This window comes from Chrysemys picta, chromosome 17 (genome assembly GCF_011386835.1).
Source record: "Chrysemys picta bellii isolate R12L10 chromosome 17, ASM1138683v2, whole genome shotgun sequence".
NCBI classification, from domain to species: Eukaryota; Metazoa; Chordata; order Testudines; family Emydidae; genus Chrysemys; species Chrysemys picta.
In genome coordinates this window covers 20,526,917-20,548,398 of record NC_088807.1, presented here as the reverse complement: position 1 = coordinate 20,548,398, position 21,482 = coordinate 20,526,917, and the positions used below count along the sequence as shown (strand labels likewise).

Sequence of the window (21,482 nt, the reverse complement as noted above, 5' to 3'; positions counted from 1 at the left end):
CGGCTCTGCCCTCCCTCCCTCCCTCTCCCTTTCCCGGAAAGCCCGCGCGGCTGATTCGAAAACCCGGCGCGCGCTCCTGCTTCTGCCCTGGCTTCGGCCCAACCCACTCCAACGGGCGTTTCCAACCGCCGCCTCAGCGGCAGAGTTCGAAATAGGGGCGTGGCCAGGGTCTAGCCAATCAGGCGTCGAGCCCTTCGTTTCTCTTTCTCTCCCCTTCCCCCTCCCCTCGGGGATGCGGGGGGCGAGGACGCGCTTGAAGGGAAAAGGCGGGAAAAGGGGACTGAGGAGAGACTTTGAGTGGGGATAGGGACAGGTGAGCAGGGAGCTGGGTCCCTGAGGCGAGAGTCCCCTGGAACCTGCCATGAGCCCCCCAGTACCGGCCCCCATAGAGAAGCCACAACTGTGGTCATGCCAACCGCCCAGTGTCAGAGAGACATGAGGGGGCAACAGCTGAGGTCATGCCAACCCAACCCCCCCATGTCAGAGAGAGCTTAGGGGGGCACAACAAGGGTCATGCCAACCCTGCAGTGTCAGAGAGACATGAGGGGAGCACAGCTGGGGTCATGCCAACCCCCAATGTTGGAGAGAGCAGAGGGGGCACAGCCGAAGTCACGCCACCTATGTCAGAGAGAGCTGAGGGGGGCACAGTGAGGGTCATGCCAATCCCACAGTGGGAGAGAACTGAGGGGGGTACAGCCAAAGTCACGCCAACACAACCCCCCTATGTCAGAGAGAGCTGAGGGCGGTACAGCGGGGGTCACGCCAACCCCTCAATGTTAGATAGAGCTGAGGGGGGGCACAATTGGGGTCCCACCAACCTCCCAATGTCAGAGAGAGTTGAGGGGAGCACAGTCAGGGTCACGCCAATCCCCCGAATATCAGAGAGAGCTGGGTGGTGATAGGGGGCAAAGCCGGGGTCACGCCAACCCCTCTAACATCAAAGAGAGCAGGGCTGCGAATTGAAAGGGTACATAGGGCATAGCTGGCATCATGCCAGCACTGCTACTGTCAGAGATTTGGGTTGGGATGTGACAGGTGCTGGGGTGATGGCAACCTCCTTGCATCAGATGGTGCACCTGTTTGTGAGGGAAAGCAGGATGTGATGGGGGCACAACTGGGATCACACCAATCCTGCCTCTGCCAGAGACACGCTAACCCCACAGCCAGGGGTGGGCCAGAGAGCAGAGCCAGGGTTATACCAACCCCACCACGATCAGGAAGAGCCTAGAAGTTAGAGGGTCAGAAGCAGGGCTGGGGTCTCACCCCCGTCATAGCAGCAAAGGAGATCAAGGGTGGTAGCAGGCAATGCTGGGATCATGCTAACCCTGGTGCAGTCAGGGACAGGTCAGAGGGCACAACTGCGGTGATGCCATAACAAGGTCATTGGAGTTAAAGGAGAGGTGGGGATCACACCAACCCTGCCTTGTTTGGGTGCAGCAGGGTAGGGGGGGCTCAGATGGCAAAGACAGGGCCATGCCAAGCCTGCAGCTGTCAGGAATGATGGCAACGTGAGAGGCCGGAGGGAAAAGCCAAGATTATTCCCACCAGAGGGTCACGCTAACCCCATCCTCACCGTGGTCAGGGACAGCAGGAATCTGAGGGAGTCAGTGTGGTGTCACCCCTGCCATGTTCCTGGATACTCACCTGGGAGGAGGTCCCTGGCTGGGGAGGATCAGACAGCAGAACTGGGGTCTTGCCAACCCCAGTTCAGGCAAACTCTGGCATGGTCTGAGATAGTGGGATGGGTCAGCACAGAGTCCATGAGCCCCGCCACAACCAGAGTTACCTGGCTGCCAGGGGTCAAAGGGCAGAATCAGGGTCAAATCCCTGTGACTCACAGATACCTGGGAGGGGGGGAGGGCTTAGAGGGTAAAGTGAATGTCATACTTACTCCACCAAGTACTCTGGAATGCCTCCTGCCAAATCCCCTGCAGCCAGGCAGGGTTAGTCAGAAGTAGGAGAGGGATGAGCCGGGCTTACATGAACTCCATGGAGGTAAATTAGGGGCATCCCGCTGAAAATAGGACAGGGGAGCATTATTAGGGTTCAGCCGTTGGCCCTTTTTCCTGTGTGACTGAGGGAACTAAAGATCACCTAGCAATGGGAACACTAGACACCTCTCCTTGCTGTCTATCACCACTTCTAATCTCTTGTCTGTTGCCTTGCATCCTGAAGATCAATCTTCACCCTGAGGCAGGTGAGAAGACAGCAGGATGAGGAGGGTGAGCTTGAGTCCGCCGGAGCTCTCGGAGAACAACGTGGTCCACTTCCTGAGGCAACCTCGGACCATTGCTAGGATCCTAGCTGGGGTGAGAGAAACCAAGAGAAAAAGCCCACCTCCAGGCCCCGGGGGTGGAGATTTAGCCTCACAACCAACACTGGCTTAAACCTTGACAAAATATGCCCTAATAATTATGAACATGTATATGATAGTAGCGGTCAAAAGGCCCCAAGGAGGATTTGGTCCCATTGTGCTCGGTGCTGTCCAAACTCAGAGTCCTAGAGAGCTTGCAAACTGAAGTCCTCCATTCCCAGAGCAGATGGATGGACACAACAGACCCCTACCTACACCCCCTCTCATGGTGTTTCCAATTCTGTATGAAACTGGGGCTTTTGAAAATAAAACACCCCAAAGTAATAAATGTTTTCAAACTTCAGAGTTCACTCAAGCTTTGGGGAAGACGCCCAATCTCTTCATATTTCAACCAAGCCAGGCCAGCCCATCTGTCTATGTAAAAGGGGTGGTCCTACTGGACTGGATCTCAGGTGTTCTGGGTTCTATTCCCAGCTCTGCCACTGGCCTGCTGGGTGACCTTGTCTCCCACTCTGTGCCTCAGTTTCCCCATCTGTGAAATGGAGATAATAATACTGACTTCCTTTGTAAAATGCTTTGATATTGATTGATGAAAAGTACTAGCTAGAAGCTGCTTATCACTTTCTTTCACTGTTCATTGACTAGCAATTGATTCCTCCAGTCACATTAATTTTTGCTTCGTGGCTGGGATGCAAGTCTGGTGACAAGTGCTCAGGTCCTGCAATCATTATTATCAGTGTTCATTATATCACAGAGATGCCTCAAGGCCCCAGAACACATTATAAGCTTTTTGGAGTAGGGACTGCTTAAAATAGACAGGCAGGACTACAGCCCCCATTTCATAGAGTGGGACACAGTTATGAGGACACACAGAGCCTAGACTTGAACTCAGATCTACTGAGTCACAGTCTGTTGCCCTCCCCCAAGAACATCCTCTCATGAGAGCAAAGCTTATTCTTTTTTGCTACAGCAGAGTGGGAGGCCAGTGTTCAGGCACCCCCAACAACTCCTGAGCTACAAACAGAAAAGGTGTCCAAGGATTTCTCTGCCCAAGCTGATAATCTTTTATCAGAGCCCAGTGCTGTGAGGCGCTGAGCAACCTCAGCAACTGTTGAAGTAGATTGGAGTCACAGAATCATAGAAATTCAGGTCTGGAAGGGACCTCGAGAGGTCACCTAGTCCAGCCCCCTGCACTGAGGCAGGACCAAGTAAACCTAGACCATCCCTGACAGGTGTTTGTCCAATCTAGATGATTATGATGGACCCTTCTGGCTTTATAGTCTATAATCTGTTCTTAAAAACCTGTAATGACAGGGATTCCACAGCCTCCTTTGGAAACCAATTCCACAGCTTAACTTCCCTTAGAGTTAGAACATTTTTCCTAATATCTAACCTAAATCTCCCTTGCTGCAGATTAAGCCGATTACTTCTTCCCTACCTTCAGTAGACACGGAGAACAGCTGATCACAGCCCTCTTTATAACAGCCCTTAAGGTATTTACAGGCTGTTCTCAGGTTCCCCCTCAGGCTTCTTTTCTCTAGACTAAACATGCCTAGTTTTGTAACCTTTCCTCCTAGGTCAGGTTTCCTAAATCTTTGATCATTTTTGTTCCTCTTTATTATTTATATTGTGGTGGTGCCTAAGAGTCCCAGCCACAGAGCAGGACCCCTCTGGCGCTAGGTGCTGTACAAACACAGGACAAACAGACAATGCTTGCTCCAGAGAGCTTGACTGCTCACCACTTCATTTTAGGTTTCAGAGTAGCAGCCATGTTAGTCTGTATCTGCAAAAAGAACAGGAGTACTTGTGGCACCTTAGAGACTAACAAATTTATTTGAGCATAAGCTTTCGTGGGCTACAGCCTACTTCATCGGATGCATGTAGTGGAAAATACAGTAGGAAGATATATATATACACAGAGAACATGAAACAATGGGTGTTACTATACACACTATAAGGAGTTAAGGTGAGCTTTTATCATCAGGAGAGAAAAAAACTGTAGTGGTAATGAAAATGGCCCATTTCCAGCAATTGACAAGGAGATATGAGGAACTGGGGGGGGGGGGGGGGGGGGGAGAAATAAGCATGGGGAAATAGTTTTACCTTGTGTAATGGCCCATCCACTCCCAGTCTTTGTTCAAGCCTAATTTAATGGTGTCCAATTTGCAAATTAATTCCAATTCAGCAGTCTCTCGGAGTCTTGTTTTTGAAGTTTTTTTGTTGTAATATTGCGACTTTTAGGTCTGTAATCGAGTGGCCAGGGACAGTGAAGTGTTCTCCAACTGGTTTTTTAATGTTATAATTCTTGACGTCTGATTTGTGTCCATTTATTCTTTTACGTAGAGACTGTCCGGTTTGGCCAATGTACATGGCAGAGGGGCATTGCTGGCACATGATGACATATATCACATTGGTAGATGTGCAGGTGAACGAGCCTCTGATAGTCTGGCTGATGTGATTAGGTCCTATGATGGTATCCCCTGAATAGATATGTGGACAGAGTTGGCAACGGGCTATTACAGAATCACACAGTTTGGGATTGGGGACCCATTGTGGTGGGTGCTGAACAAATAGAGACAGTCCCTGCCTCAAAGATCTTACAGTGTAAAAGAGGAGCTGGCAGGACAATCATATTACCCACCAGTTGCCACAGCCCTACACATAAGAACATAAGAACGGCCGTACCGGGTCAGACCAAAGGTCCTTCTAGCCCAGTATCCTGTCTACCGACAGTGGCCAATGCCAGGTGCCCCAGAGGGAGTGAACCTAACAGGCAACGATCAAGTGATCTCTCTCCTGCCATCCATCTCCATCCTCTGACAGACAGAGGCTAGGGACACCATTCCTTACCCGTCCTGGCTAATAGCCATTAATGGACTTAACCACCATGAATTTATCCAGTCCTCTTTTAAACTCTGTTATAGTCCTAGCCTTCACAACCTTCTCAGGTAAGGAGTTCCACAAGTTGACTGTGCGCTGCGTGAAGAACTTCCTTTTATTTGTTTATTATTATTTATTATTATTACACAATCCCAGCAGTGTGTCTGTCTACCTGTGGTTAACTCTTTCCCTTTTTGCCACCCCAGCTCTTCTCGCTTATCATATTTGCCTCCCTGGTGACCGACGGCTACCAGAATTTGACAGCTTCATCCCAGCTGCGCTGCGTGCTGAATGACAATAGGGTGGCCTGCAGCTATGCCATCACAGCCGGAGTCCTGGCCTTCCTGCAATCCTTCCTCTTCCTGGCCTTCGACGCTTACGACAACATCATCATTAGCCAGAAGGTCAAATCTGTCATCCTGAGTCTGGACCTGACCTTCTCCAGTAAGTGATTACTCCCCCAAATCCAAACGTCCCTCTATGGGGTGGTCACCAACAGCTCAGCATAGCACAGCAGCAAGCTCCTCTTCACTCACGCACTTTCAACCTTTTCCACTTTGGCCAGAGCCAAAGGGCTTCAAATCTTGCCATTGAGACATCTTTGTTGCTGTCCCACTTCCCAGCTGGACTGGATCAGACCCATTGGTCTGTCTTCATCCTCTGCCAGTACCACATCAGATCAACTGTCTATTAAGCATGGTATCCTCTCCGCAGACATTTTCAATCAGAAAAGCAGCCCGTTTAAGGCAAGTACCCCCGCCATCAGGTCTGAGCAGAGGCGCGGTATCCCTAGCTCACCTGATCAGGCTAACGATCCGTCTAGTCTGCTGCATCTGCCCACAGTCTGCCTGCTGCACTGGATCACACCAATAGTCCTTAGCTAGTGTTTTTCATCAGTAGACCTCAAAGTGCTTCACAAAGGGAGGTAAATATCATCATCTGCATTTTACAGATGGGGAAACTGAGGCAATGAAGTGACTTACCCATGGCTGAGACAGGAATTGAACCCAGGTCTCCTGAATCCCACCTCAGGGGAGTCCAGTGATCCATCTAGCTTGGTATTCTGTCTCCTTCTAATGTCTCAGAGGAAGGCAAAACACCTCTTTAATACACACACCAATTTTCCAGTGATGTTCATCGGAGATAAAAATGCCCCCCAGCTCCTCAGGCAGCTTATCCCCTGGAGCAGTAGGTGTCATTGAGTTTCTCATTCACTTGGTTGTACAATAACCACCGGAGAGCATTTTATGATATTTTTCAGCTGCTTTATTCTTTGAAATGCAGCCCCATTCTCTCAGTCCCGTGTGGAGGTTTGCCTCAGACAAATGGGAAGGGGAACACTCACCCTGAGCTTTTGCATGGACCTTTGACAGCTCCATTCCCACCTCACCATAACTCCCCAACACACCTGTTTGCATTGCCCATAATCCCGCTCCCTGTCTTTCCAGTCATCTGGTCATGCATATGGTTCGTTGGCTTCTGTTTCCTGGCCAATCAATGGAACAGGTCTGCTCACCACTACCTGCTGGGAACCAGCTCAGCCCGCGCCAGCATTTCCTTTGCTTTCTTCTCCATCCCCTGCTGGGTAAGAAATTCTCACTTCTCTGTCTCGACTCCAGTCCTTTCCAGAGCGAATACACCCCGTTGATCCAGCAATCATAGCAGAGCCCCTGCTGCGCTGCCTTGTAAAAGGAATGTTTCACTACTGGGCAGGAAAGAAAGGAGATTTCCCCTCTTAACTGAGACAGAATTGGCCCTTTCTGGGAAATAGCACTAACTTAAGAATGAAAGTGGTATAGGGGTGCTACTGTGATTCCTGTCTATTTCTTTCTTCCTGCATTAGAAGGCTCATCACTTAACATGGTTGTAGCACTTTACATTTCCAAAGCAATTAACCCTTTTAACACACTCTGGAGGTAAGCAGGTATATGGGGAAACAGAGGCACAGAGCCAGCTGTGGTAAGAAGCCAAGTGCGCCTGGCTCATTTGCTGGCAGCACCCATGTTTACCCCACTAGTCCACACAGGTTCTACCCACAGCTGTGACTTCCCATCCTGATGACAGGAATCCTTGGCTTGTTTCATACCAAGACACCACCCCCTTTATATTTTGCCAGTTCACCCTTCTTCACGCCTGCCTTGAGAGGTGCCAGAAAGAAAGCCTGATGCCTTTGTCTTTAAGGGGAGCAGCAGCTGCTGAGCGCCTCTTGGGATCAGGCCCTTAACAGACACTTGCAAATGGGTGACTCATACTTTCCTCAACGGGCTGCGGACCTAGTCACTTGCTCTCAGGAGGGGCCTTCTCACCAGATCTGTTATGGACCTTTCCTGTCTCTCTCACTCATGCGCAGGCACCAAATGAATTGAATGATTCAGGATTCAGCTAGTATTCCAGATCAGGAAGTGGGGGATTCCAGTACCAGAAGGGGGAGCCTTCATCAGGAAGGGCTGAACTGACCAGTTTACAAACTGAGGGCCAGATCCTTAGCTGGAGTAAATCAGTTGTTACTCCAGTGAAGTCAACAGAGCTATATGGATTTACACTGCCCGGGGAACTATCCCTGGAAGTCATTCAGGGCCTGTCTTCACTGCAAAGTTAATCTGAGTGTTGCCACTAACTTGAGTCCCATACACACAACAGCCCTTGAGTGTGGGGTGGTGTTCCTGGCCCAAGAGGGGGCATAGGCTAAAACTCTAGGAAGCACAGCTCATCAGCTCCTAACACCTCTTTCCAGTGTAGAGGCAGGCTAGCTCCACTCAAGTGCTGCTACCCCCCTTTGCCCAGAAAGGACAGACAAGTTCTCCTGTAATTCACTGGGAAAGAATAGAGAGCAGCTCAGTTTACTGCAGTGCTCAGAACCGCCAGATGTGCCCCCCGAGGTCCGTGCACCGCACATGTGCCAATGCGGACACAGCTGGTAGTTGAGTTGTAATTTGAGTGTAGCTAACCTGAGTTAACTCTGCAGTGAGGCCATTCCTTAAGCCTAAATGGAGATGTTCGGACTAAGAATGACATGTGTGTGACAGGTCTCCCCATCTCTGCCTTGCAGGTGTACCTGGGCTACCGAGCCCTGAGGGGCCTGTGGGCTGAGCCCCCCATTCCCTACAAAAAATCCTTGGACGAAGGCGCTGTGGCCCTGACCACGCTCTCTTCTGTCACCACCACCTCCATCTCCAACAGCATGGAGTATCATAGCCCCACCGAAGGCAGAAGAGCCAGCTCCACCCCCTTCCCGCAGACTCCAAGGGGAAACCGGCTCACTTTCCTGAATGACAATTAGAGATCTATTTTTTTCACCCTGCAGTAAATAAAGAGAGGCTTTTGCTTTCTCAACCAGAACCTGAGTGGCTTAATTCAAATCATAAGGCAAGAGGGAAGGAGACTTGAGACACAGAGAAGCAGTGTTGAGATGAAAGCCAACAACCACGGGTGTCAAACTCATTTGATGCAAAGGGACAAATTCCGCGTATAGTTCTGGCCCTAAATACAGGGCTCCATTCCCCCGCCACCCCGCTGATGCCAATTGGAAGTTTGCAAAGATCGAGGATAGAATGTGTCTAAATTAGTTACCGTTCTTTGTCACATTTGGTGACACGAAAGTGAGAAAGATATACCCAACTCCTTAGAGGTCAGTGGTATTTCTGCACTCTTCCTTTCCCCCATCCTCCTTTCTCTCCCTCCTTCTTATCTTTGTGGCTGTGCTGTTCTTTCTGCCGCATTTCCTTCCCCGCACCAGCTGCTTCTGCTAAAAGGACCAGCAGCAACACAGTTACATTGACAATGTCGCGGCATTTGAATCAACATGTCAACAAGGTGCAGGAGCAAGGAGTTCATGCATCTCCAAGCTGTTGTTTCAGGCTGCCTGCAGACTCAAGTAGGCAGCGCTGCTTTGGTTTAACCCAAGGGTGAAAGTAGTTACAGGGACTTACCGGTACAGGGCTGGGCTGGGGCTGGCCCCCGGAAGGGGCGTGGCCTCGGGCGGAAGGGACGGGGGCGGGGGTCAGAGCCAGCCCCGGCCCACCTCATACCAGTAAGTCCCTGTAGCTGTTCCCTTTGCCCCCCCTACCCGGCGCTTTAAGGGTCCTTTGCCGCGGCAGTGCTTTAATGTTGCTGCGCCCCAAACCGGCAGGGCCGCTGATGCGGGAGGGGCGCAGCAGTGTTAAAGCGCTGCTGTGGCAAAGGACCGTTCTTAAAGCGCTGCAATGGCAGCGCTTTAACGTCCCTGCCTCTTTTGCCTCCCCTGTCGGGGGCCCTGCCAGTACGGACCCTACCAGCAGGGCCGCTGACTGGGAGGAAGGGGCAGGGATGTTAAAGCTTTAATGTTGCTGCCCTTCCCCCACCCAGTCGACGGCCCTGCTGGTAGGGTCTGCACCAGCAGGGCCCCTGGCAGGGGAGGCAAAAGGGGCAGGGGCAGGGACATTAAAGCGGTGCCGCGGCAGCGCTTTAATGTGGGGTGAATACGGGCCGGTACGGGTTCTTACCGGTACGCCGTACCGGCCAACTTTCACCCCTGGTTTAACCTCAGTTCCCAGGGGAAGGTTTTCTTCACAACCAGGAGCGCTGGAAACTTACTTTTAAAAAAATGGGTAAAGCTGAGATTTTGCATCATCTGAATGTGGCATAGGGGCTGTAAGTTCATTTGAAACCCCTGGAACAGGACTTACTTTGAGCTGAGCGGAAGTAAGTGATTCCCAAAGAACTCAGAATTACTGCTGGGCAGAAAATGGTTTCTATTGCCACAGACAATTTCCACTTTTGGGCAGGAAAAAATAAATCAAAACCTGAAATCTTCAGTTCAAATATGCTGCTGCGGTGTCTCATGGAATTTGTAGTTTGGGTGCCATTCTGCTCCATAAGACAGGCTCCCTGGTTGGATTCTATCTCCCATGATGTACGATCGTCTCTCCTCTCACTGAAGGGAGGTGGTGCATCATGGGAAATGAAACTCAGCTGGGAAGCCCAACCCATAGAGGAGACTGGAAATATTGAGGCACCCAAACTACAATTCCCATAAGGCACTGCAACAGCATCTCCATAAGAACTGCCATAGTGGGTCAGACCAATGGTCCATCTAGCCCAGTATCTTGTCTCTGACATTGGCCAGTACCAGAGCTTCAGGGGGAATGTACAGCACAGGACAATTTTGGAGAGATGCAGGCCTGTCTTCTCATCCCGCATTCTGGCAGCCAGAGCTTTCAGGTCGCCTGAAACATAATGTTGCGTCCCTGATCATCTTGGCTAATAGCCAGTGATAGACCTATCCTCCATGAACTTATCCAATTCTTTTTTGAAACCAGTTATACCACCTTTGGCCATCACAACATCCCATGGTAATGAGTTCCACAGGTTAACTGGGTGTTGTGTAAAAAAATCAAATAAAAATATTTCAGGTTTGAAGCATTCGTTTTTGGATGAAACAATTCAAAATTACCTGTAGAAAAAACAGACCCTTTTTCAACAAAAATTCCTTTAATCAAAACCCCACTTTTCCATGAAAAAAAAAAAATGTTCCAATGAAAAACATTCAATGGCACACACAGCAACACCATGTTTAGGACAGGAAGCGATGGGGAGCCCTGTATCCAATCGAAACTGCCAGAATAACAGAGGGGAGACAAAGAGGTGACCACACACAGGACAGGAAAACAAAGCAGGTTTCTCTTTTATTGATTTTTTTTCCAAAAAAAGGCACTAAGTTGATTAAAAAAAAAATGGTTTTCTTCTGTTTATTTAAAGTGAACAAGGAATTAACCATCAATTATGTACAAAACAAGGAGATTTACAGAGTTTAGTGTGTTGCACCCTCTTTGCCAATAAAAAAGAAGGAATAAACAGAGACAGATTCAATTCCCACCTCGAAATGAAAAAAAATGGATTTTTATCAAAAGGAACCAGAGGCTATTTCAATGCCTTCCCTGTGGTGTGAAATAACACCCCCACCCTATGCCTCGAAAACAGCACCCCAAAAAAACCTGGCCTCCATCCGAGCAGACATTGGCGAAACCGCGCCGCAGGCACCAAAGACCTCAGCGAGCCTGTCTGGCTACACAACCGGGGAATCAGCCAAGAGGGAAGAGAGGAGCCCATTTAAAACGTCCCCGGCTGTTTATAAAAATAAGGGAAGAGGGAGAAAAAGAGAAAGGGCAGGGGAGATGGGGTTGGGTGTTTTCAAAAGGCAAAAAACTACAAACTCTCAAACCCAGAGATCCGTCTCGACCAAAAAAGGCCTGTCGACTGTTTCCTCCCAAATCCCCACGGTCTCTCGCTCGAGTGGCTAACAGTTCCAGGTGACAGTAAATACAGGAGAGCTCAGCTCGACTTGTGGCTGGTTCAGTTGGTCAAAAAACAAAAAAAAAGAGTCAGAAACGGTACGTGTCTGTCGTCTGCATGTGAACAGGCTTCCTCCTAGGGGCTGACGGAGAGCAGCGGGAGCAGGAGGCCACTACGCTGGCAAACTCAGCTTCTTCCCCTTTAGAACTGTGGGAGGAAGGATTTCAGCGTTTCTTACACCTTTGGTCTCAAGGCATTTTACACCTTCACCCACTGAGAGGCAGCCCCTTCTAGGGTGGGGTGTAATAGCTGGTCACAAAGGACTTGCTGACCCAGAGGGGACATGCAGCCACCTGTGGGTGAGGTGCAACAGCTGCTTGTACAAGGAGCCCTTTCTCAGCACTGAGATGCAGCCACCTCTGGGGTGGGGGCATGGCAGCTAGTTAGCAGCACACAGCCATGTTAGAAAAGTATGACAAACGAGAACAGAGATCAAATGCCAAGTCCTGAATTTTAGGCACTCAAACAAGGGCCTGATTCGCAGAGGGGCTGAACACACTCAGCTCCCATTTACCTTGGAGCACCTGGTCCCTCTGACAAAATCCAGCCTCTTCCCCAAAGTGGATTTTGATGCCTAACTTTAGGCAGCAGCATTTGACAGGGTTGGCTGGCACGGTGGGCTGGCATAGCAGGGGCGACAGGGCCATGGGATAAAATTGCCACTGTACAGGGATTTGCCAGTCCGACTCCCCCAATGAAGTCCCACAGAGCCTTTAATGACCACACCACAGATCCCCGCTGAATTACCAGTGTTAGCCCCAGAAGCACAGGTCATTCGGCCCCAGCTCCTCACACATGCCCACCCTGGGAGGCGGGTGAGCACGGCTGTTTCCAGAAGTGCTAACTGGGGTATAGCGAGGGAAAGCAACTTGTTTTCTCCCCAGACCACACAGCGAATCAGTGACAGAGCCAAAATAGAACCCAGAAGTCCTCACTTCCAGCTGCCCCCCTGTAACCACTAGACCCCACTCCCCTCCAAGTGGAAGGACAGAACCCAGCAGTTCTGGCTCCTAGCCCCCACTGCTCAAACCCACGAGACCCCACTGCCCTCCTACAGCTGGGGATAGACCAGGAGTCCTGGCTCCGAGCCCCCCCTGCTCTAACCGCTAGACACCACTCCTCTCCCAGAGCTGGGGAGAGACCAGAGGAGTCCTGCTCCCAGCCCTCCAGCTCTGATCACTAGATCCCTGTCCCTAATCTCCGCACGCACCTTTTGTGATGTAGAGGTAGAAGAAGTCGCAGTAGAGGATGGTCTGCACCAGCCCGGCCACGATGGCGATCAGGTCAAAAAAGCCCTCCTGCTGGTAGCGCCAGATCCAGTTGAAGAGGTAGAGGGTGCGGTAGATGCCCAGGGCGAAGAGATAGTGGCTGGTGATGGTCTCCGCCTCGCCCGTCTTGCTCACCATGAACAACTGCGGCAGGATGGCCACCGACTCCAGGTAGATGGAGAATGTCCAGAGGATCTTAGGACCCACGCAGCGACGGGGAGAGAACCGGTTAGAACTTGCGCCGGAGTCCGTGGGATCCCCCCGCGCCAGGCTCTAGGCGGGGAGACGCCCTCCCTCCCTGCCCGCCCCCAGAGTAACCAAGCCCCGCCCAAACAGCCTGGCGGCGCCCCCACTGAGGGTGTGGGGCTGCCGTTACCTCCAGTGGAGTGAAGTCGTGGTTCACCAGGAAGGCCAGCACAGCCGTGGGCACCACAAGGAACTCCACCCGGAAGGTGTCGTGGTTCCCGTCGTATGTGGCCTTGAACTTGCTGTAGATCAGCCACACCGTGGCGTAGGAGCAGGCGATGTACACGACCTGGAGACAAGAGGCGGAGCTGGGTGGGAGCCCAATCCTTCCCCGCTGGTTATCCCGGGCGGCGGGGGAGCAGCCGCGGAGAGGAGCCCGCCATAGGCACTGCACAAACCCAGCACAACGAGGTAGCCCCCACCCCAAGGTGCAATGACATGGGTTGTATGCCTCTAGTGCAGACAGGGACCCTTCACCCAGCGCTGAGATGTGGCCCCTCTGGGGTGGGCGCTGGTTATATGGGGTCGCTTCGCCTGGCACTGGGACGCGGCCCCTATGGGCTGGGGCATGGGAACTGGGTATATGGGGACACTTAGCCCGGGGCTGGAATGCAGCCCCTCTGGGCTGGGGCATGGGGACTGGCTATATGGGTACCCTTTGCTGATACATGGTCCCTCTGGGGTGGGCGCGGGGGCTGGTTATACAGGGACCCTTTGCCTGGCGCTCAGATACAGCCCCCCTTGGATGGGGCACGGGGGCTGGTTATACAGGGACCCCTCGCCCGGTGTTGAGACGCGGCCCCTCTGGGGTGGGACTGATTATACAGGGACCCCTCGCCCAGTGTTGAGACGCGGCTCCTCTGGGGTGGGACGTGGGGGATTCTTACATGGGGCCCCCTCACCGGTGCTGAGACGCAGGTGTGGGGGCTGGTTATACAGGGACCCCCCGACTGAGACATGGCCCCTCTATGGTGGGGTGCGGGGGCTGGTTTTATGGGGACCCCTCACCCGGCACAGAGACAAAGAACCAAGCATCCAACGGAAACCCAGGGGAAGGCGGGCGGGAGCTGATGAGGGGTGTGTGCGAGGGGGTCGGAGAGGGCCTGGGGGGCAGATGGCGGGAGGGGGGGCTGGGGAGCCCCCAGGCACAGTGATCAGGCCTTACCTTCATGGAGGTGTTGTAGAAGGAGATGAAGTTGGTGACCAGGTCCAGGTAGCGGGTGGTGAACACGACAGCAAAGAGAATCTGGCTCTTCCCAGAGATCCCTGCCCGGGGGGAGAGAGATGAAGTGGGGGTCAGGGGGCTGCGGGTCGGGAGTGAGGGGCACCTGCAGAGCTGGGGGGGGGGAGCCCAGGGCTGGGCCAGCAGGGGGGCTGCATGTCGGGAGTGAGGAGCACCAGCCATTCCGGGCCTATTCTATCCAGGGCCTTTCCCATCTGCCCTGCCCGTAGATCGCTCTGCAGTCCAGGGGAAGCTGCTGACGCCAGCCTGGGGCTGCCCCACACATACCAGGCCTCTGGCTTCACCACATCGCAGCCCCCTGCAGTGTGTGTGTGTGCCTGGGGGTCTGTGCCCCATACAGACGTTCCCAACAGAGAGGATGGGGGGGGGGGGGCAGCAGGAGTGTAATTTGTGGGATCTCTGACCCCTCTCTCACCCAGCTTCCATATCACCACCTTCCTCCCCTTTCCCACAAATCAACCCCCCCCCCAAAGCCATTGGGGGTGGAATGACCCAATCATTGGGGCTTTAGATACCCCCTTTCCCCAGCCCTCCAACACCCCCCAGAGGAGGGGACATAACCCCTTAAACTTCCCCCAAAGGCAGCTCTTCAAGTGGGGAAACCCATTTCCTCCCGTACCCCAAGTCCTCCACCTTCCAGAACCCCATGCCCCTCAAAAAGGAGCCCCCAAAACCCAGCCGAGGCTATTCCCACCCCACCTCAAAAATACACGAGTGTGGGGGTGCACTGAACCCCGCAAATCAAAGGGCCCATCCCCCCCTTCACGAGGGGTGTCCGCTCCCCAATATGAAGTTTAATTATCCCCCAAATCTCTCCCCCAATTAGTTCTCCAAATAAGTCAATTCCAAGTCCGATCTCAAAAGGGGGGGGGGTCTGTTTGTGGGGTGAGGAGGCCCCCAATTTACTTATACACCTCCGTGCTCCCCTATAGTTTAGGGGCTACCTTGCTCCCCCAGAGTTCCCTCCACTTCCCAACTCCCCCCCAATCAAGGAGCCCCCCCCCATTTTGGCTTTATCGCACCCTCGCCCCCCAAATTTGCAAACCTGAGGGATGACCAGGCCGCCGAAGGATGGGCGGGCTGGGGAGCCCGGGCGCCCCCACAATGCCCCCCAAAGCCCAGTGACGGAGGGGTGCGCTGGGGGCCATGCACCCCAATAACTTCCCGTTGTCACATGGGAGGCGGAGAACCACCCTGCTCCGGGCAAGGGGCTGGGCTGAGCCAGCGAGGACCCCTCCAAAGTGAGCCCGGGGCAGTTTCCCAGGGGAGACCCGGAGGGGTAGTTTGGGGGTGCAGAGCAGGGGTAAAGGGGGGGCCTCCTTACCCGCACAGGACCTCGTCTTCCAGATCTTCATCAGCAGGATGATAATAGCCAGAAGGTGGGAAATGTCCCCCAGGAATCGGAAGATGTTCATGGCGGCTCGGGGAGGGGGCGCCGAGGGGGTTTTGGGGGGGCTGGCTGGCGAGATGGGGGAGGGGCGCCCCTTGCTGTCTGGGAAGGGCCCGGCTGGAGTGTGTGTGGGGCTGAGGAAACAAGGCCCGAGCAGGACGAGGAAGGAGGAGCAAAGAAAATCCCCTCCCCCCCGCGGGGCTGGGCTGAAAGCGGGGAGAGAGATGACAACGTGTCCTGCCCCTCCCGGAGCCGGGGAGAGAACCCAGGAGTCCTGGCTCCCCCCCGAGCGAGAACCCAGGAGTCCTGGCTCCCGCACCCCCCGTTCTAATCCCTATACCCCCCCCAGCCGGGGAGAGAACCCAGGAGTCCTGCCTCCCCCACCCCCCTGTTCTTCTAACCACTAGACCCCACCCCCCTCCTGGAGTTGGGAGGAGAACCCAGGAGTCCCGGCTCCCAGGCCCCACAGCCCTGCTTCAGGAAACCAAGCTGAAAGACCTGAATGCCACCCCACAGCTCCCCAAATTTGCTGTCATCCAGGTTGCCCCTCTCTTTCCAACAATCCTCCCCCTACCGGCCCCATAGAGGATATCCAGAGTAAATGGGGCTTTGGGAGGTCGTCCCCCTCCTCTGTTCTCAGCTCAGGGACACCCCTCATGCCTGCCCCCCAAATCTCAACCCAACCAAATACACAGTGATGTCACCTTGACAAGCACCTCTGGCCCCGATGCCCCAGGGGGGCGCTAGGGGGGCGCTGGGCTGCAGGGAGCGGGGCGGGGGCTCAGTAGGGGGCGCTGTCCCCCATTGTCTATGCTGGCCTCAATGCCCTAAGGCAACGCTAGGAGGCGCTGTGCTTTTGGAATTGCCACATTTCTCATAAAATGAGCACATCGGAGTCAGGACTCCTGGGTTCTCTCCCAGCTCTGGGAGGGGAGAGGAGTCCAGTGGTTACACGGTGGGGGGCTGGGAGCTAGGACTCCTGGGTTCTCTCCCTGGCTCTGGGAGGAGAGTGAGGGCTGGTGGTTAGAGCAAAGAGGGCTGTGAATTAGCTCTGTGGTTCTCCCATCCATATGGTGGGGGGGTATAACGTCTCCCTCTCTCCCCCAGGTTGCCCCAAGGGAATGGGTTCATGCTGTATGGGCATCTAGCCCCCACCCCCAAACAACCCCCCAGGTACAGCCCAGCTGGGCTTTGCCCATCCCCTGGAGCCGGAGGGTTGAGCCTGGGGGGAAGGTGTTTCTGCCAGGCTGCGGTGGAGCATCTGTCAGGGGGCATAGCTAATGGGGGGTGGGGTGATTTGGGGGTCCCCCCCCCAGGCTCCAGCTTCGTTGGATGATCAGCACACAGGCTTGTGCCACCCACAGCTCTCCATGCTGTGCCTTGCAGGAGAGCCGGGCCGGCAGTGCCCAGCCATGGGCAGAAGCCGGGTGGAGGAGTGCGAGCTGCCAGGTCACCATGCCCTGCTTGCAGTTGATGCAAGGAGCAGCTGGGAGGGGTGTGCCTGCCAGGGCTGGAGAGAGATGGTGGAGAAATTATGCTAAACCCCTGCTCTACCCACTAGACCACACTCCCCTTCCAGCCCCCCTGCTCTAACTCTCCACATGCCTTTTCCAGGGACCCCTTGCCCTGAGACGGCGCTGAGACAGGGGCTCTCTGGAATGGGGCATCGGGTCTGTTTGTACAGGGACTGCTTACCCAGGGCTAAGATGCGAGGCCTCTGAAGTGGGGTGCAGGGGCTGGTTATATGCAGAGGCTGGTTATACAGGCAGGGCTGCCCAGAGGATTCAGGGGGCCTGGGGCAAAGCAATTTTGGGGGGCCCTTCCATAAAAAAAAGTTGCAATACTATAGAATACTATATTCTCGTGGGGGCCCCTGTGGGGCCTGGGGCAAATTTCCCCACTTGCCCCCATCTCTGGGTAGCCCTGTATACAGGGACCCCTTACCCAGGGCTGAGATGCGGCCCCTCTGGGGTGGGGCACTGGGGCTGTGTAACAGCCACACAGAACGTTTAGGGCAGGAAGAGAAAGAGAATCCTGCATCAGATGCAGGCTCCAGCGGGGGATATAGGGAGGGCTATGCGGAGTCCCTCAGATTGTGGCATGGCCCGGACACCGGGGTCCGCTAAGGGAAAAAGGCTCTGTGGCCCATCCATGATTCTCAGTTAATGTAGCCGAGCCCCTTCTGGCCAGCAGGGGGCAGCGCCAGCTCAGGAACAGGCCTAGCCAGCCTTGGTGTGCTACCCAGCCAGCCGGCCCTGGGCAAACTCCAGCCACTGGTGTGTGCAGACACAGAGGGGTCGCTTCTGCCCCACTACATGGGGACGGAACCCTGGCATCCTGCCTCCCAACCCCCGCATGTGCTGGGGCAGACAGAGCCAGGCAGCAGAATATAGACAGGCCATGGGCCAGGTTTTCCCAGCACTAGCCACTAGGCCCCACTCCCTTCCCAGGGATAGAACCCAGGCACCCTGGCTCCCAACCCCACACGCTAACCACTAGGCCCCACTCTCCTCCCAGAGCCAGAGATAGAACCCAGATGCCCTGGCTCCCAGCCCCGCCCCCACTCTAACCACTAGGCCCCACTCCCCTCCCAGAGCAAGGGATAGAACCAGGTTTCCTCATAAGCTCATCTGTCCCCATGGGCTGCCCAGCAGCTGGGGGCCCTGGAGGCAGTGCCCTGGGCTGGGGGTGGGGGGAGTGATAGAGGAGAGGGGTGCAGGTGTTTATTGCCTCTGGCTAGAAAAGTGGGGAGGCAGCTGGTGCTGTGGGGGAGCTGGCGTGGGCGGGTACTATTCCCCTCACGCTGCCAGGGTCGAGCAGCTGGCGCTCTGCAACAGTCATGCTCCCCTGTTTGCTAACTACACTGGTTAATTGCTTTCCGATCCACATGAGGGGAATGGTAAGCAGGACAGCCAGCCTGCTGGGGGGTGGGGGGGAACCAGGACTCCTGGGTTCTCTCCCTGGCTCTGGGAGGGGAGTGGGGACTAGTGGTTAGAGCAGTGGGGGCTGGGAGCCAGGATTCCTGGGGGCTTGTGAGAGGAAATTCATTGAGGTTTCTAAAAGGCCTCGGGTAGGCACTTAGAAAAGGCTAAAGATAGATTAATAACACCAGTTATAGCTTTTATAAAATGCAGCTGCCTCTGGGCTGGGATGCAGGGGCTATTTATACAGGGACCCCTCGCCCAGCACTGGAACGTGGCCACATCTGGGGTGGGGCGCGGGGGCTGGGTATACGGGGCTCCTCACCTGGCACTGAGATGCAGCCCCTCTGGGGTTGAGTGCAGGGACTGGTTATATGGGGACCCTTCACGCCGTCCTGAGATGCGGCCCTTCTGGAGTGGGGCATTGGACATGGAGGCTGTGTAACAGCTCACGGGAACATCTGGGGCAGGAGATGAAGTTTCCCGTTGAAATGTCAGGAGAATTATGGGCACCACTTTTGGAGTGAAAAAGCCAAGGGACGGGGCGCTTGGCACCACTAGTAATAATACAGTGCCCCCAGGCCTGGGCAAGCAGCGGGTCACCGGTGGAGCTGCATGTGGGATGAGTTCCCCTCCCGCACTGTTCCTGGTGCCTAATGAAGGGGGTTTAGGGAGATGATTAAGGGGGCCATGGAACGCCAGGGGCCAACTGCAGGGCACCAGTGGCTTAGCACCACCTCCCCCCTTGAGGGACGGTCAGATCAGCCCCCCGTCCCCGCAGCATCCCAACTGCCCTAGGCCCTTTCCCCACTCAATCTCCTTCACCCCAGCCCTCCCAGAGCCAGGGAGAGAACCCAGGAGTCATAGCTCCCAGTCCCCCTGCTCTAACCACTAGACCCCACTCCCCTGCCAGAGTGGGGCTGGGACTGATCGGCTGTCTCCTCACACCCAGCTGGCGCTCTGCCGTTACATTTTCTATCGGCCGTGTCTATTTTTTCCTCCTTTCTTCCTCCTTCCCTTGTTCTCTGCAGAGAGCCCGAGCGTCACGAATGGGGGACGGGGCCTTTGTTCCTGTGAGCCGCCTTGCTCCCCGCTGCTCCTAACCAGCCCCAGTCGCAATCCGCAACAGCTTCCATCGTCGTGCCGGCTCCAGCGGGGCGTGGGGACTGGCCGGACAGCACCGAGAGAGAAGACAGCTGGACTGAGGTGCTAGGGGGGTACTGGGCAGGGGGTCAGCAGGGGGCACTCTCCTCTGCCGGTCATTGCAGACGCCGGTGCTCCAGGGCCCGGCTGTGCTGCAGGGAGGGTGTTCAGTAGGGGGTGTTCTTCTCCCCTGGAGGTGCTGCCCCAGGGCTAGGCATCTCCCCGGCTTGGCCCACACGGGTGAATCTTTCTGTAAACACCTACCCCATAGGGGCCTCTAGGTTCTGCCCCCCTGGCTTTGGGGTGAAACCTGGTGCAAATTTACCCCTCTACAGGCCTGTGAGCTTCTGAGCCCCCCCAGAACCACCCAGCCCCCCATAGCACAGCTCCCTTTTGGTTCAGGGCTCTCTGCCAGCCAGGGGAGTGTCCCCCTTTTTAGCACCACAGCCTCTAGGTTCAGCCCTGACTGCAAGGGGAAGCTATCCCACTCACACACCCCTTACACCAACCACTTCCCATCTGGTCTCTCCTCCACCCTCCTAATTTCCTGGGCCCTGCTCAGCTTGTAGAGAGCAGCTGGTATCACAACTCAGGGTGCTATAGGGGCAAATTGGTGGCTGGCTTCTCTGGACATGGGGGAGGGAGGGAAGTGTGGAACTTTGTGTATCTCCCACACACACCCCTCAGAGACATACATCCCTTGCACACACATACGCACACCCTCCTCTGCTACACACAGACCCCTCTGCTACATACACCCCTTGGACACACATACACACAAAAACATACCCCTCTACTACATACACACATGCACACACACCCCTCTGTCAGACAACCTCACACACCCCTCTGCTACATACACCCCTTGGACACACACACACACCTCTGACACATACACCCTCACACACCCCTGTGCCACATACACCCTTTGGAGACACACACACACACACACACACACACACACACACACACACACACACACACACCCCTACCTCTACTACATACACACATGCACACACACCCCTCTGTCACACAACCTCACACACCCCTCTGCTACATACACCCCTTGGAGACACACACACACACACACAACCTCACACACCCCTCTGCTACATACACCCCTTGGACACACACACTCACACCCCACTGCTACATACACCCCTTGGGGACACACACACACACACCCCTCTGCTACATACACCCTTTGGACACCCCCTGCCCCTCACCTGCTTACCTTCTCTCATTGCCTTGCTCTGATGGGGGGACGGGACCTCAGACAGCAGGGCTGGGTGGGTTGAGATTTGGGAGATGGGGGGGGGGCAAAGGGATATCTATCTCTTCCCACAGCCTCCCCCCTTTCTGCTCCAAGCTCTCCCCTCCCACTGCGCTCCATCCCTCTCCCTTCACAGCCCCCCTTTCACTACAGGGGTGATTCCTGCCCCCCACCCCTCTTCCTCCGGCGGTGGCTGGCTTGGGGGCCCCCCTCCTCTTCAGGCAGCCACGGCCCGCAGCGCCGGGCTCCAACCTGCGCTCGCCTGGCTGGGCGGCGATGGGCTGTGAATGTTAATGACCCTGGCGCTGTGTGTGTGAGTGTGAGTGTGTGTCCCAGGCGGTGTGTGTGTGTGTGTGTGTGTACGCGCCAACCGGGGCGGGTGTAGCTCTGCGTTAGAGGAGTCAAACCACCCGCTCCCCCCCGTCCCCACTGCGCGCTCCCCGGGCGCACGGAGAAAGGTGACCCAAGGGGAAG

The 21,482-nt window shown here is 54.9% G+C and overlaps 2 protein-coding genes across 2 annotated transcripts; one reads left to right on the top strand and one right to left on the bottom strand.

Moving 5' to 3' along the window:
• Positions 1-33: 33 nt before the first annotated feature.
• On the top strand, positions 34-9,251 carry SYNGR4 (synaptogyrin 4). Its single transcript, XM_008176101.4, has 5 exons — positions 34-313; positions 2,176-2,309; positions 5,401-5,638; positions 6,643-6,779; positions 8,244-9,251. Exons 2-5 carry the CDS (start codon positions 2,214-2,216, stop codon positions 8,472-8,474), a joined length of 702 nt encoding a protein of 233 aa, XP_008174323.2. The 5' UTR covers positions 34-313; positions 2,176-2,213; the 3' UTR covers positions 8,475-9,251.
• A 1,587-nt stretch (positions 9,252-10,838) lies between these two features.
• KDELR1 (KDEL endoplasmic reticulum protein retention receptor 1) lies at positions 10,839-16,138 on the bottom strand. Its single transcript, XM_005312172.5, has 5 exons — positions 15,606-16,138; positions 14,204-14,304; positions 13,169-13,327; positions 12,735-12,987; positions 10,839-11,671 (listed from the first exon to the last, which is right to left on the bottom strand). The coding sequence occupies exons 1-5, from the start codon at positions 15,694-15,696 to the stop codon at positions 11,637-11,639; spliced, it is 639 nt and encodes a 212-aa protein (XP_005312229.1). The 5' UTR covers positions 15,697-16,138; the 3' UTR covers positions 10,839-11,636.
• Between the last annotated feature and the right edge of the window lie 5,344 nt (positions 16,139-21,482).

What these genes read in the sequence shown, in the direction of transcription:
- SYNGR4 (XM_008176101.4), top strand. Translation starts at nt 2,214, where the DNA reads ATGAGGAGGGTGAGCTTGAGTCCGCCGGAGCTCTCGGAGAACAACGTG. An exon ending in TTGCTAGGATCCTAGCTGGG is followed by an intron (nt 2,310 to 5,400) that starts GTGAGAGAAACC and finishes TTGCCACCCCAG; the next exon opens with CTCTTCTCGCTTATCATATT. An exon ending in TCTTCTCCATCCCCTGCTGG is followed by an intron (nt 6,780 to 8,243) that starts GTAAGAAATTCT and finishes TCTGCCTTGCAG; the next exon opens with GTGTACCTGGGCTACCGAGC.
- KDELR1 (XM_005312172.5), bottom strand. Translation starts at nt 15,696, where the DNA reads ATGAACATCTTCCGATTCCTGGGGGACATTTCCCACCTTCTGGCTATT. An exon ending in GAAGACGAGGTCCTGTGCGG is followed by an intron (nt 14,305 to 15,605) that starts GTAAGGAGGCCC and finishes CCCCCCGGGCAG; the next exon opens with GGATCTCTGGGAAGAGCCAG. An exon ending in TCTACAACACCTCCATGAAG is followed by an intron (nt 13,328 to 14,203) that starts GTAAGGCCTGAT and finishes TCTTGTCTCCAG; the next exon opens with GTCGTGTACATCGCCTGCTC.